Genomic DNA, 16574 nt, shown 5'->3' on the forward strand with positions numbered 1-16574 from the left:
GAACCTCATCAACTGACCTTGCCCTCCCTGAATCAGCCCTTGTATCCATCACATACGCCACAAACCCACTACAACCCTGTTGTAGATTTTGCCTCGCTCTAGCAGCCAAACAAAATGCTGACCCAGAACGTGTACCCTCGTCGTACACCGTAAGAACTCCCCTACTAGGGTCTCGTATGGTCACCGGCTGTCGCTCGCAGTCGATAACCGCTCCAAATTTTCTCAACCAATCCATGCCCACGATGACACAGACATCTCCCATCGCAATAAGAACCAAATTAATCGGGAACTCAACGCCGAAAATCTCGAGTACACACCCTCGGATCACCTCTATGGCATACACCGCCCTCTCGTCAGCTATGGAAACTCTCAGAGGTCGACTCAACGCCTCTCGACTAATACTGATGTGTTGATTAAAAGCCAAGGATACAAAAGACCGACTCGCACCCGAGTCAAATAACACCAAGGCAGGTACAAAACTCACAAGAAAAGTACATACACATAACATAATATAAACACAATATCTCAATCATCAAAATAAATACATGAAAGAATACATACCAGCCACGACATCGGGCGCTGCACGAACCTCCTCCGCGGTCAACTGGAAGGCTCTCCCTCGTGCCTTCGGTGCCTCAGCCTTCACTGGCCGGCTTTGGATAGCTCTGATAGTAGCAGGGGCAGATCCCCAAGGTGATCCCTGTGCTGATCCCCGCAGCTGCGTACACTCTGCCTTCCGGTGTCCGGTCTGGTTGCAGTGGAAACAAACTGCAAACCCCTTAGGGCAATCCTTGGCCATATGCCCCTCCTTGCCACACTTGTAGCAAGACTCCGCTCAACAAACCGCATCATGACACTTGCCGCACTTGCCACAAGTGCGACCCTTCTGGTTCCCTAATCTGGGATCGGTGGGCTTGGCCCGCTTGGCTGCCGGCTGAGACTGTGCCGGTCGCCGATCCCTCCCCTGAGACTCCGCCTCCTCCCTAGCCTGAGTCTCCAGCTCTATCTCCCTCTTCCGAGCATTTTCCTGAAGCTCAAAAAATGTCCGGTACGACGAGTTCGCCGCGAAATCTCGTATATCCCTCCTCAAAATGCTCAGATATCGGCTCATACGTGCCTGCTCGGAGGACACATGCTCTGGGCAGAACATCGCCCGATCATGGAACATCCTCGTAATCACTGTAACAGACTCATTACCTTGCTTGAGGGTCAGAAACTCATGGGCCAAACGCTCCCTCTCCACCTGGGGAACGTACTCATCTCGTAACATAGCAACGAACCTCTCCCAGGTCACTGCAGCAAGCTCAGCAGGCGAATAGTGCGCCATCACAAACTTCCACCAGTCCTTCGCTCCCAAGCGAAGCTGGTTCAGCGCGAACCGAACCCTCAAATGCTCTGGACAAGAGCACGTAAAGAAACACCCCTCAATGTTTGAAATCCACCTCATTGCCGCAACCGGATCCTGCGTCCCATCAAACTCTGGTGGTTTTGTGTTGCTGAACTCCCGGAACAGCAACGCATCACCACCTTGCGGTCTAGCCGTAGCTACAGCTGCAGTGGCCGCAGCAACAGCAGCATCAGAAAGAGCAGCATATCGCTCATCGAAAGTCTCTATCAGGGTGGTCTTGATAGACCCAAACATCTCTGGTATCTCTGCCCTGATGGCCGCAGCCACCTCCTCATGAATGATCCTACGGATCTCCTCATCGCTAGTACCGCTGCTCTCTGGTGTGTTGCGTGTCCCAACCATGATGTCTCTGAAATACAACATAAGGAATATTAGGGACTCGCTCGAGTATACTCGCACTCGATAACTCCACCCTACTTGTTCCTTAGTACTTCAAGGATTCTTACTTGGGTTGTGCACTGATCCGGAGTCTTCAGTAGTACGAGCCCAATACTACTGCCTACACCGCATTAGCATCCACCCCAAGTCCTCCTCCTAGAGTACCAAGTCCCAAGTACTCTACTCTCTCTAGTCATATGCTACTCACTATCAGATCCCTCATAAGCTCCTCGCTACTACCTAATCACTCTCAAGCATCCCTAGCAGCAAAACTCCTAGACTAAGGCATCGCAAAATCAGGCCACTCTATTCCTAATAAGAATACCGAGTCTACTCTAGCATGCATAATATAACTCATCATACATCATAGCATAACCTATCTCATAACACTTATTGTAAGGGTATTTTGGGAAATCACCGTTCGGGCGCTGGCTGATCGTACACACGACTCTACTCTGCTTGTTTCAAAACTCCTTTACTCTTTGATAATTACTTTATTATCAAAAATTTTCCTCAAATCCTCAGTTTGAGTTCAGATACGCCCGAAGGTGCACCCGAGTCCCTCAAACCAAGGCTCTAATACCAACTTGTAACGTCGTAAAATTTCAAACAAATTTTCACATTTTATTTTGAAGGCTTTGACTGCAGATTACATATTGATATTGGGGATGCTCAAGGCTTCGCTGCCAAACCTGTTCACAAAAGTCCTAAGGGATTCCTGAGGATCCTGAACCACTCGATAGAGATCACTAGTGATCTTTTTGAATGTCCTACTGCAAGAGAACTGGTTATTAAATAAATCAATCAAATGAGCAAACGACGTGATTAAATAAGGAGGAACATTAAGGATCCATTTTATGGTGGATCTTGTGATGGTAGAACCAAATCCCTTGCATAGGCATACTTCTTTCAAATGTGTAGGGATGGGAATAATTTCCATCCTCTCCCTATATCGTGTTACGTGCTCCTCAGGATTCGTGGTTCCATCATATGGATTCATGTTGGGGGTCTGGAAGCATTTTAAAACTTCAGTGTCAGCTATCGCTGGGATGAATCTAGAGATCTTGTGACTTGTGGGGGATACTTCTGGCATCAGCTGAACTATTCCTGGTATGCTTGAGATCCTTTGTCTTAGCTGTTGTAGTTCCTTAGCCATGATCGGGCTCAAACTTGTGTCAAGATCCATTGAGTTAGTTGTAAATTCATTATTAGTGTTAGATTTACCAAGATCCCTATTATTCAGAGTAATAAAGGCTTTCGTTGGGATCCTGAATCTCGCGATGGGTCGCCGAGGATCTTGGGTTGTTGACGTTCAGGATCTTGGGTTGCAAGACTGAGGGCGTTGCCTCTTGAGTCTTGTGGATTTCCTTCCTCATTATCTCCACTTCCTTGATAAGTATCATGTTATCCTCCTGCTGTTGGGCGACCTGTTGCTCCAGTTTCTTCATTACAACAAAGATTTCGTTTTTGGAAATCATCACAAGAGGTAGGGTGAGCATAATAACCGAAAAACCGAACCAAAACCAAATTAACTGATATAACCGAACCATTTTAAAAATCGTTGGTTCGGTATCTAATTTTTGTTAACCGATAACTAACGGTTCGGTTATGGTTTTATAGGTTAACAGAATCATTATTAACCAAACCGCTAACTTATATTTTAATATATAAAAATTATAGATTATATATAAAATAATACAGTCAAACTTATTTAAGATCCATTAAAATATTGAAAATAAAATCCATCAATCCTCACTTACCAGGAGATGAACGAGCAATCAAGCCATCAAAGGTTGATCACGTAGACACACACAATTTTCCAATCATGCATTGAGTTAGATTATTGATTAATGTTGTAATTCATAATCCGCTAATTCTACAATTTGTAAATGTTATTCACAATCAGTTTAATCTTCACACGCATAATCGTAATCGAAGGCTTCTCACACCGTTAATTCTAATCCAAGATCGTTTTGACTTTATAGTCCTATTCGAAGGATTTTTTAACTTTATAATCAAGACTTCTAGGTAAGTTAAGTTTTTTATTCTTCTTGACTCTGTGATATATTAAGGATGTATTTTTTTGAAAATTTTTGGCTTTTTTTATTTACTGTTTTTGACTTCACATTGAATGTATATGAGTGATTGTCTTTTTTTATCCAATAACACATAATATGAATGTTTGGCTCTTTTATTTTATAGTTTTTGATTTAATCGTATTGAACGTGTATGAATGTTTGGCTTTATTTTAATATTAATGTCAACTATCAATATATGAAATTATTAATGTCAATTTTTTTAATGGTTTATATTTTTATTAAATGTTTTTGATTTTGAATGTGACTATATATTATCTCACTCTAAATATTAAAGGTACACATTTTATTTTATTACTATAAGCTAGGTTACAAACATCGACATCAAATACTTTTTGGTATTCTATTTTCTTTTTTTTTATGTCAATATATTTTCGTCATTTATATTATTTTGAACATTATGGTTAACCAATATTAACCATTATCCAAAACCGTTAACCGATAAAAACCATTAACCATAACCAATATTAGCCATACCCAATGGATACCAAAATGAATTAACCAGTCATAATGGTTATGGTTCGGTTTTAACCAATAACCGAACCAAACTGTCCCATACACACCCTTAACAAGAGGATCCTAAAGTCCCGGAGTGACCGGAGAGGTATGTTTCTTCGTAGTTTCAGATACTTTCTTGGGAGCTCCAGTTGGTGGTGGTGGAAGGTTTTTAGAAGAAATGGGAGGAATCGAGGAGGAGGAGAGAGTCGATTGAGTATATATGATTTTCTGAGGGATTTTGAACACCACGGTCCTACAGTGGGCGCCAAATTGTTTTGGACAAAAAATAATTTAACATAAATGGACCAAAATGTATGAGAGGCTGTGATGTTCAATATAGAGAAAATAAGTAATATGAATCAATGCAACACAAATCGTTTACAAGGAAAACTCTTGATCCTTGTTAGGATCTCTGACATAAAACCTTGGGAGGTGATAACGATCACCTGCCTTGATATTTTTATTGATTGAAATGAAAATTACAGAGAGAGTGAAATGAATATCAGTACAAGTGATAGTATTCTGCCAAAAAATTGTGTGTAGTGTGACGATTACAAGTGTTTTATATAGTCAAACCCTGACAACTAGAACTCCGAGAATTTCGGGATCCTCCGAGATTACTTATAGTCGTTTTCTTGACTTGGTCCTCCGGGTCTTTTGCATAGTTCTGATAACTATCCGTTGTGTGTATGAATTTGACTAGTTATTTATGCACATGTGAGAAAGACAAAAGAATATATGTCCGCTATTAATAATAATAAAAATATTAGTCATGATCCTGGAGTATATTCGGGATCCTAAGTCTTTGAGGATCCTTGTATTTCAGGATCTCAATGTAGTTCGGAGATCCTAGCCCTAACAGTTACAAAGTAGCCTTGCATTTTATTTAATATCTAAAAGGAACTTATTCACAAGGGTTGTTGTTTAATAATGTAAAAGGTTATCGTTTGGAATCCTATTGTGATTCCGACTGAGCATCTTTTCCTATTACCAAAAAGTCAATTAGTGGGTATTTATTCTTTTTGGAAGAACACCCATTTCATGGAAATCTAAGAAACATGTTACCATTTCTCTTTCATCTGCAGAAGCAAAGTATAGATCAATGAGACATGTTTGTGCATAATTGGCTTGGTTAAGTAGAGTTTGAAGAACTACAAGTGAAGAATATTGCACATATACCCTTAAAATGTGATAACCTTGCAGTTGTGTGTATTGCTAAAAATCTTATCTTCCATGAGAGGACCAAATACATTGAGGTAAATTGTCATTATGTTCCACAAAAGCTACAAGATGATTTAAATGTGTTTTCCTATGTTTCTACTTCAAACTAATTAGTTGACGTGTTTACCAAATCATTAAATAGTCCCAAACATAAAGATGTGTCCAATTTGGGATTTACTTCATACCCCCAGATTAAGAAGGGTGTTAGCAGAAGGGCAGTTTTCCTCATTTCTTGTATCTAGTTAGTTACAATGTTTGTTATGAAAGTTAGTAGTCAGATAGCTATTATGCAACCTCCCAAAAATTCAAAGTAAAATTTTCATTTTTAAAACAATAAGTCATACAAATAAGTTGTTCCAAAACCAATCAAGTTATTACATCATGTAAATATCAGAGTAAAAATTATAAGTAATCAATGTGGAAACTCTAAGGGATGCAGTGCAGTCACGTCGGACCCTTCCTTTTAGAACCGGAAGTACCTAAAACCATAAATGTAAAACTGTAAGCACAAAGCTTAGTGAGTTCCCTAAAATACCACATATTATACATACAATAGAGATTTCTATGTGCCAACCATAGTCTTACAATTTCCATTATTCCATGATTCGTATCATGGTCTTTCCTTGCCAAGCCGGGGGCCAAAACCTAGGTCTTACAAACAAGTGCTAAGAGCCACCTCCTGGTATTCCATGCAAGTATCACAAATACAACTAGAATTCTACGTATAAATGCCAAGGTCCATACCCTGGTCTTGCATACACTTTTTCGGGAGTTTGAGAACTGATAGCATGGGGTGCTTTCGTATTACCAAGTGCGTGTATTGGTGATGGTTAGTACGTGGTTGGGCATTCAGGTTGGAGGATCGCCTATAGGACCCGAGTGAGTCAGAAGGAGGATCTTGAGAACTGATTGCATGGGGTGCTTTCGTATTAGCAGTCAGTGGTGGAAAGAGTTGTAAGACTACGGGGCAGCCGTAGCATTCACTAGCAGTCAGTGGTAGACAGTGTTGTAAGACTACGGGGCAGCCGTAGCATTCACTAGCAGTCAGTGGTAGAGAGTGTTGTAAGACTTCGGGGTAGCCGTAGCATTCATTAGCAGTCAGTGGTAGAAAGTGTTGTAAGACTACGGGGCATCCGTAACATTCACTAGCAGTCAGTGGTGGAAAGTGTTGTCAGACTACGGGGCAGCCATAACATTCACTAGCAGTCAGTGATAGAAGGTAATGTAAGACTGCGAGTAAGTCGTAGCATTCCATAGTAGCTTTGTTGGCGAAGTTGGGGCGAGGCCCTTATCTCCTAGCGATCAGATAGGGATCAAGAATGGGTAGTGGATGAGAATGATAGGGAGTTGTCTGTATAGCCCTAGAGAGGTGAGACCTTGGGAGAGGCCGCTCCAGGATATAGTTGGGTGAGACTCGTGGGCGAGGCCCGTATAAGATTAGCAGTGTAGGTGAGACCTGAGAGCATGGTTGCTCAGTAGTATGGTTGGGTGAGACTCGTGGGAGAGGCCCGAGCAAGAGTGGTTAGACAAGTGGGACTAGAAGGATAGAGGCGGGTGGGACCTATGGGCGAGGTCCGTGAGTTTTAGCAGCACAGGTGGGACCTGGTAGGGACCTTAGTGTCAAGATAGGGGATCGAGGATCCCAGGATTGTAGTGCCTGAATGGCAGAATGGATTGAGCAGTTATAGGTGGTCGAAGTTTCTTCGAAAGTCGCTAGGAGCGACTAGGAGTTATGTGGGGACCAGCGACCGGTGGGAGCCGGTAATCCAGATATTGATAGATTGGTAAGGACCAAGGTAGTCTCAGTTCATCCGGAAGTCAGATGAGGAATAGCAGAATTTTCAGTGACTAGCACTGCGGGTATGCAGTGTATGGTGGAATTCAGTTAGTTGATCGTGGGGTGCTCGACACCAAATTATAGTAGGAAGAAATACCCAGTGGATACTGGCAATAATGACCCGTACAGGAGGTAGCGGGAGTAATGGATTGGTGAAGATAGGATCTTCACATTGATAGAGGAAATAGTTGGTTATGGGGCATTGCCTTGGGGAGGCAAGGAAATCGCGCAAGGAAAGAAGGAGTGAACCCCTATGGGTTCAGTGCAGTACTCGGATAGTACCAGAAGGATTGTCGGTTGAGTAAGTTGTGTTTCCAAAATGTTCAAGGTCAGGGTTGACCCGTACTATTATCCGCAAGGATTGATGTTAGTCAGAATGACCGGGCGGAAGACCAGCGAAGGTAGGCAGCTGGTGTTGGAATAATTAGTAGGGTATTGGAGGCAGATCGCAGGTGGTGGGCCATGGCAAACTTCGAGGACGAAGTTTAGTTTAAGTAGGGGAGAGTTGTAACACCCAAAGTCAGGAAGGCCAAGAAAGGAAAGAAAACCCTAATTTTAAGGGACGACTCGTCGAGTCCAAGGAGGAACTCGGCGAGTCCAAGCGGGATCCCGGTCAAGGAGTAAGTGACCGACTCGGCGAGTCGGCCAAGGAGACTCGGCGAATCTGGTCTGAACGAGGAAAACCCTAAATTCGGGACTTGGAGCCTATTTAAGCACCTCATTCTCTTCCCTAGGGTTCCTTTACTGCCTCTCTAACCCAAAACACTAAACCCTAGCCGCCATATTCATTTTTGAGCTAATTATTGCCTTGAAGAGTGCATTAAAGCTTGGAGAAGGAAGAAGGATCTTGGAGGTGCAAGAAGGGGGCTATAGATCCGGGATTGGGAAGACATTTCTGAGCATTTGGAGGTAATAAAATAGTTCTTGGACTCCTTTGCACCTAGATCTATGTGTGTGTTTTGGGCATTCTTGGCATGTTAGTAACCATTTCGAGCTAGAAGTTCAGATCTGAGGTTGCTACCTCAGGTCCATGCTTGTTTTGGTCTAGAATCCCATAAAGTATCAGCTCTTGGTATGTTGGTGAAGCATGGTTGTCATAAACCCTAGTTTGGAGTGTTTTGAGCCTAGATCCCCATAACTACACGTAAAGTTTGCCACTTTACGTGAGGAATAGGCCTTGGAAATATGGATCTATGTGTTGGAGCCCCTGTTTGACCCAAAGAGCCACTGCATGGATTAAGAGTTGGAGTGACTCGGCGAGTCACATGGGTAGACTCGGCGAGTCGGATGAAGTTGGGCAGGAACTCGACGAGTTGGAAGAACAACTCGACGAGTCTGTTGAAGGTTGTCTTGGACTCGGCGAGTCAGGTCGCGAAACCCCAAACCCTTCGAGTTGAGGCTCGAACCAGAGAGTCGAGTGGAGACTCGGTGAGTCGGACAGGTAAGGACTCGGAAATCGGTAGACTCGACGAGTCATGGACTGACTCGGCGAGTCGAGTCGTGGATGGAAGGACTCTGAGCTTATGAACTCGACGAGTCAGTAGGCAGACTCGGCGAGTAGGGTTGACCTGGGAGGTTGACTTTGACTAGGACTTTGACGTTGACCAAAGTTGACTTAGTTAACTTTTGGGGGTCAATTAGACTAAGTGTTGCATTGATATTGGTAGCTCGGGGAGCTAGTGGAGCAGGAGTTCAGGAAGTTGCCGGGAAACAGCTAGAGGGGCTACCAGCAAGTTCAACAAGTGCAGGTGATTTTCCCTTTTGTGTGAATGGGTCTACGGCCACAATGTCGGCCCATGTAGTTATGAGTAGAAGACCCGGGGGTTAGCCCTAGGCACAGTATGCTAGTATGATATTCAGGACGAGGTCCAATGATAGCGGGCGAGTGCCCAACGAATGGTTTATGTGATATTTTATACTTGTTGTCTGTGTGATACTTGTATGTGCCTGGTAGGGAGGTGAGTGTGGGCGAGGTCCCGTATCTCACCAATAGCAGAGTGTGGATGGTGTTCCACATCTCATTAGCAACAGATCAGGGGCGAGGCCCGAGTTAGGGAAAGAGTGAGTGTGGGTTGGGCCCGTATCTCACTAACAGTAGGAGCATGGACGGGGTTCCATGACTCATCAATAGCAGGACAAGGGCGAGGCCCAGGATAGGCGAGGCCTTAGGACAAGATCCGTTAATATGTGTTTAGCTTATGTGATGTGATATATTTATGTGCTATTATATGTTAGCGGGTGAGGCCCTGTGACAGGCGAGGCCTAAGTGAAACAGATCTGTGTCCGAGCGGGGCTCGAAGCCAGGCGGGGCCTGGAGCGGCGGGGCCGTTGTAGCGGGCGAGGCCCGAGGTTGGGGGTGAGGCCCAGGATAGCGGGCGTGGCCCAGTATGTGCAGTATGTGGTTATGCATGGTATGTGGTAGGGTGGGGAACTCACTAAGCTTCGTGCTTACGGTTTTCAATTTTGGTTTTAGGTACTTCCGGTAGCGGAAGGAAGAGCTCGGGGTGATCGCATGGCACACACTATAGATTAGACAGTCTGGGAATGTTTTATTCTAATAACGAACATGTGTTTGGGAAATTAATACTCTGATTATGTTTTGGATTGATGACTTTGCTTTAAGTAATGTTTTATTAAAAGAAATTTTTTAGTCTTGAATTTTGGGACGTTACAGCCACGCCGTGGCACAAAATTTCCTCAAAATTTTCATATTTGGTCCCTGATAAAAGTAAGCTTAACCAATCTGGAACACGAGTGTTAAATGTTATCTAAAACAGATCTTGTAATAAGCTTGTATAGTTTATGAATTCAATCAATGGTGATTCTCTCTCAAAATTTTCCAAATCATTCATGTTTGCATGCAATTAGCCTAGACAAGGTTTCTAGAGGCCTACAAAGATGTTTTATGTTATTTTCTCAAGCTTTCCAACGAAAATACCATATTTTTCAGTAATTTATGGTATTTTTACAAGCGTTGAGATAAAATACTATATTTAAACACAATTATTGGTTCCAAATGAAGTTTTTATTTACGATTATGACAACATAGACAAAACCGAACTGCAGTGCAGTCTACACCAACTCTTTAAACACAATGGTTGATTTTAAAGGGTAAAATAGACATTTTTCTTGTTCAGTGTAACAGTGAGATGCATAATCAAACAACAAAATTTCAATAAAATGTAGATTTGTTCAGACTTCAGACCTAATGAAGTTTATGGTTCAGTAAGACAATGACTCAATAAACAAATATGAAATAGTATTTTAGTTTGTTGATGTAGATTTAGAAATGTTATATTGTATAATTTATATTTACATATAATTTTCCAGTTTAATAAAAAAATAAAACATATTTGTTGTGACGTGCGCTTTCAAACTTTTTTCTAGAAAAAAAAAAAGGCATCCCCAATTCCCCATCCACATGCTCCTCCCACTATCTTAGCATAGCAGCAACGGGATCTACGTTGCGAATATTCTCTCCATTTATCCTATTTCTTGGCCTCATATTTTTTTAATTCAACATTAAATTGGATAAAATTGGATAAGCTTCTAACAAACCTCTCATTAGGTAAATAGTGTTATGAGTGTGAGCAATTATAAAGAAAACAATGATAAACATGTTGCATATTACGTATGATCTTCTAATTCTGATGAAAAAGACATCTAATTTAAAATTGTTGCTTTTTGAAGTTAGATAACATTCACATAATTTTGTTTAATTGAAATTAAAATAGTAAAATTTATGTTATTGGGGATAATTAATTAATTACTAAACTAACAAAAACTTGAGAGATAAAATAGAGGGGAGGTGGGGGTCGGTATCTCGGTATCTTATGGACATATGATAATGAGTTTTTGGAAGTTTTTAGTTTCTAATAAAAAATTCGATTTAAACAGAAAACACTTGGTTTGAAAATACAAGCTTTTAATATTTAGTTTAAATAAAAAGTTTCAATTTTAAAAGCTATTTTAGTGACACTTAACAAAAAAACTATTAGACTTTTTTAATCAATTTTCATAATTGTTTTTGATAAAATTAACATAATCTCTTTTAATTTCTCTTTTATGTAACTTTACATATTTTAAAAGCTTCATGTTACTATTATTTTTGTCAGACACTCGTATAACAAATAAAAACTATAATTTCCAACTACTGCTTACAAGCTAGTTTTGCTATAATATAAATATCCTCTTCAACCAAAATTTAGCAATGTATGGATAATTGACTAATAACGTTGACTGCTATAATTGTAGACTTGTAGTCATACTCGAAGTCTTGAAAAACTGTCACAGAATGAATGATGACTCATTTCCACAAGAGAATATTCTGTGATGTGAAATTCATTTTTAGAAAACGACATATGAGGTAAATACTTGTATTATAATAGAAACGAAACAATAATTAAAAGGAAAAAAAAAAAAGAAGAGGTGACATAAATCAATTTGATTAAGAAGATTACAAAATGCATCCAATTACAAATAGAATTACAATCAATGTACAAAAAGAATGATAAACATGTTAAAATCCCCTTATTCCCCTTCCTTCCAACTTAATTTACCAAATCTCTTCACTCTTCTAAGACGAACAAATTCACAGCAACTAAAATGTAAAAACCATAAACATGTGATGTGTAATTTAAACAAGTTAAAACTTTTTTTTTCCTACTGTTTACCTAAATCTTTCTTTGTACACCCTTCTCCAATCAGACTTTAACGGGAGTCCCAAGTGTCTGAATCAGTTCAGACTGATGCTTCCCGTTTTGCTTTGATTGATGCTGTGACCAATACGCATGTGCAGCCAACACCCGGTCCAGAAGATCCTGTGGTACAGGCTCCCCCCTTCTTTGCTGTGGTGAGATACTTGCTGTATGAACCAATGTTTTCCATTTATCCTGTCATACATACACAATGTATTTATGTATATGTATAAAAACACCATACAACTCTCTCTCTCTCTCTCTCTCTTACAATCTTTTACTTTGATAAAAAAACAAATCTAAGATTTGTTACCTTCAAGTCGACATAAGTTCGGTGGTTTGCATCGTCAAAAGCACGGATTTTAACATCACGCCATCTTCCGGTTCCAAGTGTTTCCACTGCTTCCACAAGTGCTTCCACTTCACAAACAGAAAATGGTCTCCTGGTTCTACGTTGTGATTGTGAAGCTTCACATCTTTTGCTAATCACTTTATTATTATTATTATTATTATTATTATGGTTCAATGGCACTATTGAAAGTGCCTCTGGAGTCACTGCTGTGATTGGTATAATAGCTTTTGCTTTTGTATCCACCACTATTTCGATTTCTTCTTCTTTATTTTTTTCAATTTCCATCTCCAACTTACTTTCCGAACTGTTTGACAAAGACACTCTCTCTGTAATTGGACTATCCGGAGACCTGATAATTTAATCACACAAACCATATCATTATATTCACGAAAAAAAATAGTACCATGAATATAGAAAAAGGGGAAATTATATTACGTGGATGATGGTTGATGATTGTCAGATTGTGGAGGAGGTTGTTTTGGGGAAGCTTCCGGAAGACTAGGCTCCAACATGAATCCAAAAGTCTCACTGTTTAACGAAATACATGTTTCTTCTAGTGTTCTATTGTCATCTCTAACTTTCTTTCCTTCAACAAGTACCCCTAAGTGTAATTCACCTCCTAGAATAGCTGTCAGAGCTTCCATAACATTTCTCTGATTCAGGGAAAAAGAAAGTCAGCAATGGAACCAAATGGTTAACTTTTAGTTTTAAAAATTATGTGAGTGGCTGCATCTGCATACCAACCTTTAAAGAACCAACTGTGGATGTTTCTGGCATTTCAAGATATAGTTCCGGAACTATAAACGACTTTATGCTGAATTTCACTGTATAATAATATAACCACCATAAACAGGGTTATTAGCTTTATACAGATTTATATATTGAATAAAGAAATTTGGAGAGTATTAAGGACCTCTTTTTGACAGATGCCTCTCGGGTAAATTAGATATGCTTTCACTACTTGTTTCCTCAACATGTTCAGGAAAGAGCTTCCTTTTCTTAAAAGGAGACTCTGTTTGACTTTGACAACGTTCCCGCTTGTACATATACTTCTTATACTGGTTGAAGGACTTCAATCCACCACCACCTAAAAGAAACAATATTCATAACAGGGTCACATCAAACATCATGGCATGAAATTTCAGAAGCAGTGTAAAGAGAGTTGTTGACTTACTGGTAGTGTTGGAGAGTTCATAATCTTTAAGCTTTGGAGCTGTTTTCCAATACTTTGAAGTTAACATCTTTCTTATTCTTCTGTACCCACCACGTGACTGCAACCTAAACGCCTTCATTTTGGTGATATGCTGATTGTAACTAAAACAATTTTCGTCATCATCTCTAATTCCTACCTTTACATTGTTGTCCCTATGCCTTTGAAAACAAGCACTAGGAACAGGATCACTATAAAAGGGTACATGTACACTGCTATATGATTTATTTAATTCCACACATGTTTCCTGCAACTTTTCAGTTTCTTTCTCTATGAGCTTAGGTATATTTGCAGTTGCATCCATGTTAACATCACATAAGTCCCCATGACTATAAGACCCTCCCTCTGATTTGCTAGGAGTATCAATAACTATGTTCTTGCTATCTGAGACTTCCAACTTCACATTAGTGCCAATTTCTTTAAACAAATCTGAAGTGGTGACTATAGAAGCATGTTCTAAGCCAGAATCATTATCAGAGTGTAGTGAATCCTTCAATGGGGGTTCTAGTTTTAACTCTAGATTAGAGGGTTCAGGAACAAACTGACTTTCAGCACAGCATCCCTGATCAAGATCCTCTAATCTTGCAGGTTTGAGTTTAACTTCAAGTGGTTCCTGCTTGACATTATCTTTAGGAATGTTAATCCGTTCTTTTTGTTCTGAACTAGTGCTAGAAGCAGAACCTTCGCTTTCCTGCAATAACTTGCCAGCTACAGCTGCTAGTAACTCAAAGGCGCAAATTTCACTGCCTGCTGATGGTTTCTTATGTGAATTCCTCTAGAAGAAACAAGAATAATGTCAATAGAAGCTTTCATGAATCAGGGGGAAATTGAAATTAAAGACATTTCACTGTATACTCACCCTTATAGATCTGGGAGCTTTAGGTACCACAGGGGAACGGAAACCATCAAATCCTCCATAATGTAGTCTCTTCTTTGACACCATCTCTTAGGCATACATTCCAAGAAAGAACATCAACCACAATGAAGCACTGACGAGGCCTTTCTGCAATTTAATAATAAAAAAAAAATCAGAAGTTTGAATGTAGATAATCATCATCTAGGACTTGTTTACCAAACTTGACATAACGTCAGATAACATGTAATGGGATGCATCTGATCTATATCACTAAAAGATAAAAGCTATAACATTAACAGACAAGGACATCATCTTCTGAAAAAGGTTTAGTTAAAAGACCAGATAAGGCACTAAATCAGAAGCCAACAGGACGTCAACAAGATCTTGAAACCATAAATTTACTGCAACGATCTTTGAGAACAATAAATCCCTCATTCTTAATATCAGCATAACTACAAAAGTCGATAGGTACAAAAAAATTGGTGATTCAAAAACTGGTTTTCTTTCCTACTTCATTTCGATCCCAGATAAATTGGCATTAAAGACGGAGCAATTAAATGAAACTGCAATTTTCAACCCTTGGGACACCAGATGACCAGAAGCTAGATCCCATAATTTGGGAGGGAATATTCATGATGTTAATAATAATAATATTAGGACAGATCTATGGTAAGCTGGAGTCCCCACATAGAAATCACCGCCATAGATGGTCAAACACATTCAACAAAATTAACAAATATGGAAATACAAGACGAAAAAGTAAAAGTACTCAAAACCATGCAATATGAATTTACTATTACAAAAACCTCATCCACAAATCATAGAAACCATAAAGTTCATAATTAGTTAATAACATAGAATTTAACGAAATAGCATTTCATCTTGGATTGGATCTTAGAATCGATAGTAATAAAACTACAACTCAGTAATCCCCAAAACTCAAAATTCAACGCGATCAGATAGATATAGATAAGTTGAAAAAATCCGATCTGATATCTGAACTGCCAATCCCAAAAAGCTTAATTATGGAGGAGATCGGGGTAAATCTCGGAGAAAAACACAAATTCACGCCAATCGGAAGTCAGACATTTAACATCCAAAACTCGAGAAAATCAGAATCGTGAAGTGATGAAGAGGATTGAGCGATCGGGTAATTATACCTGTTTTGGATGAAAAAACCGATTGATCCGATTAATTTCTATGTTACACGTAACTGTACATGGAGCGTGGGATTTGAAATCTGTATGATAAAATCTGTGCAATCATACACAGAGAATTGTAAACAAAAACAAAAATGTAATATAATAGATCAAGAAAAACCACCGAGTGGTTTTGGATTTGGAGAAAACAATCGAAGAAGAAAGAAATAGAAATATGGAAGGAGAGAGGAGAGGGAGCTTAAACCCCTTGTTTATATATTTAAAGGTGAAGGGTAAAAGCGTAATTTCAAAGGGTATGGGAGGAAAGAACAGGTGACCATAAACCTCTCTAATCTCTTTGGGGACGGTTTTTAGGACCACTTTGGCCTCCTTACCTTGCGTGGATATGTGGATAGCTTTTGACACGTGTTTGGATTTTACAAGTCTTCCTTAACTCCTTTTTTGTTTTTACACTTTTTGCTTGTTTATTATATTTCGTGGATAAAATTTATTCACAGCATCCATTTATTTACTCACGTAAAAAATGATGATTTAAAAACCCAGATGTAATACACAATTTAATAAAATAAAATTTTCTCTAAATAATATGATAGAACCCACCTCAGACCTCGGGGGTTATTGAACAATGGCGACCGATAATTAAGTATACAAACTAGATATTGTAAAAAAAAATAAAGTTACATCTTAAGTTAAATATAATGTATTAAAATTAAAATTATAAAATATTGACTTGGATTGGTATTAACAAATAGAATGGTCGTTAACATTGATTTTAAAAGGCATTGATTATTTCATATACATGTGATAGATGCGTGTAAGTTTTATATTCAGGAATTAAAATATTGACTCGGATCGGTATTT

At 39.5% G+C, this 16574-nt stretch overlaps 1 protein-coding gene across 1 annotated transcript; it reads right to left on the reverse strand.

Annotated features, from left to right (window-relative positions):
* Window positions 1-11867: 11867 nt before the first annotated feature.
* Window positions 11868-15947, reverse strand: LOC111905756 (telomere repeat-binding protein 4). Its single transcript, XM_023901491.3, has 8 exons — window positions 15714-15947; window positions 14557-14700; window positions 13662-14472; window positions 13401-13574; window positions 13232-13311; window positions 12923-13140; window positions 12449-12836; window positions 11868-12330 (listed from the first exon to the last, which is right to left on the reverse strand). The coding sequence occupies exons 2-8, from the start codon at window positions 14638-14640 to the stop codon at window positions 12142-12144; spliced, it is 1944 nt and encodes a 647-aa protein (XP_023757259.1). The 5' UTR covers window positions 14641-14700; window positions 15714-15947; the 3' UTR covers window positions 11868-12141.
* Between the last annotated feature and the right edge of the window lie 627 nt (window positions 15948-16574).

Source organism: Lactuca sativa, chromosome 2 (genome assembly GCF_002870075.4).
Source record: "Lactuca sativa cultivar Salinas chromosome 2, Lsat_Salinas_v11, whole genome shotgun sequence".
NCBI classification, from domain to species: Eukaryota; Viridiplantae; Streptophyta; class Magnoliopsida; order Asterales; family Asteraceae; genus Lactuca; species Lactuca sativa.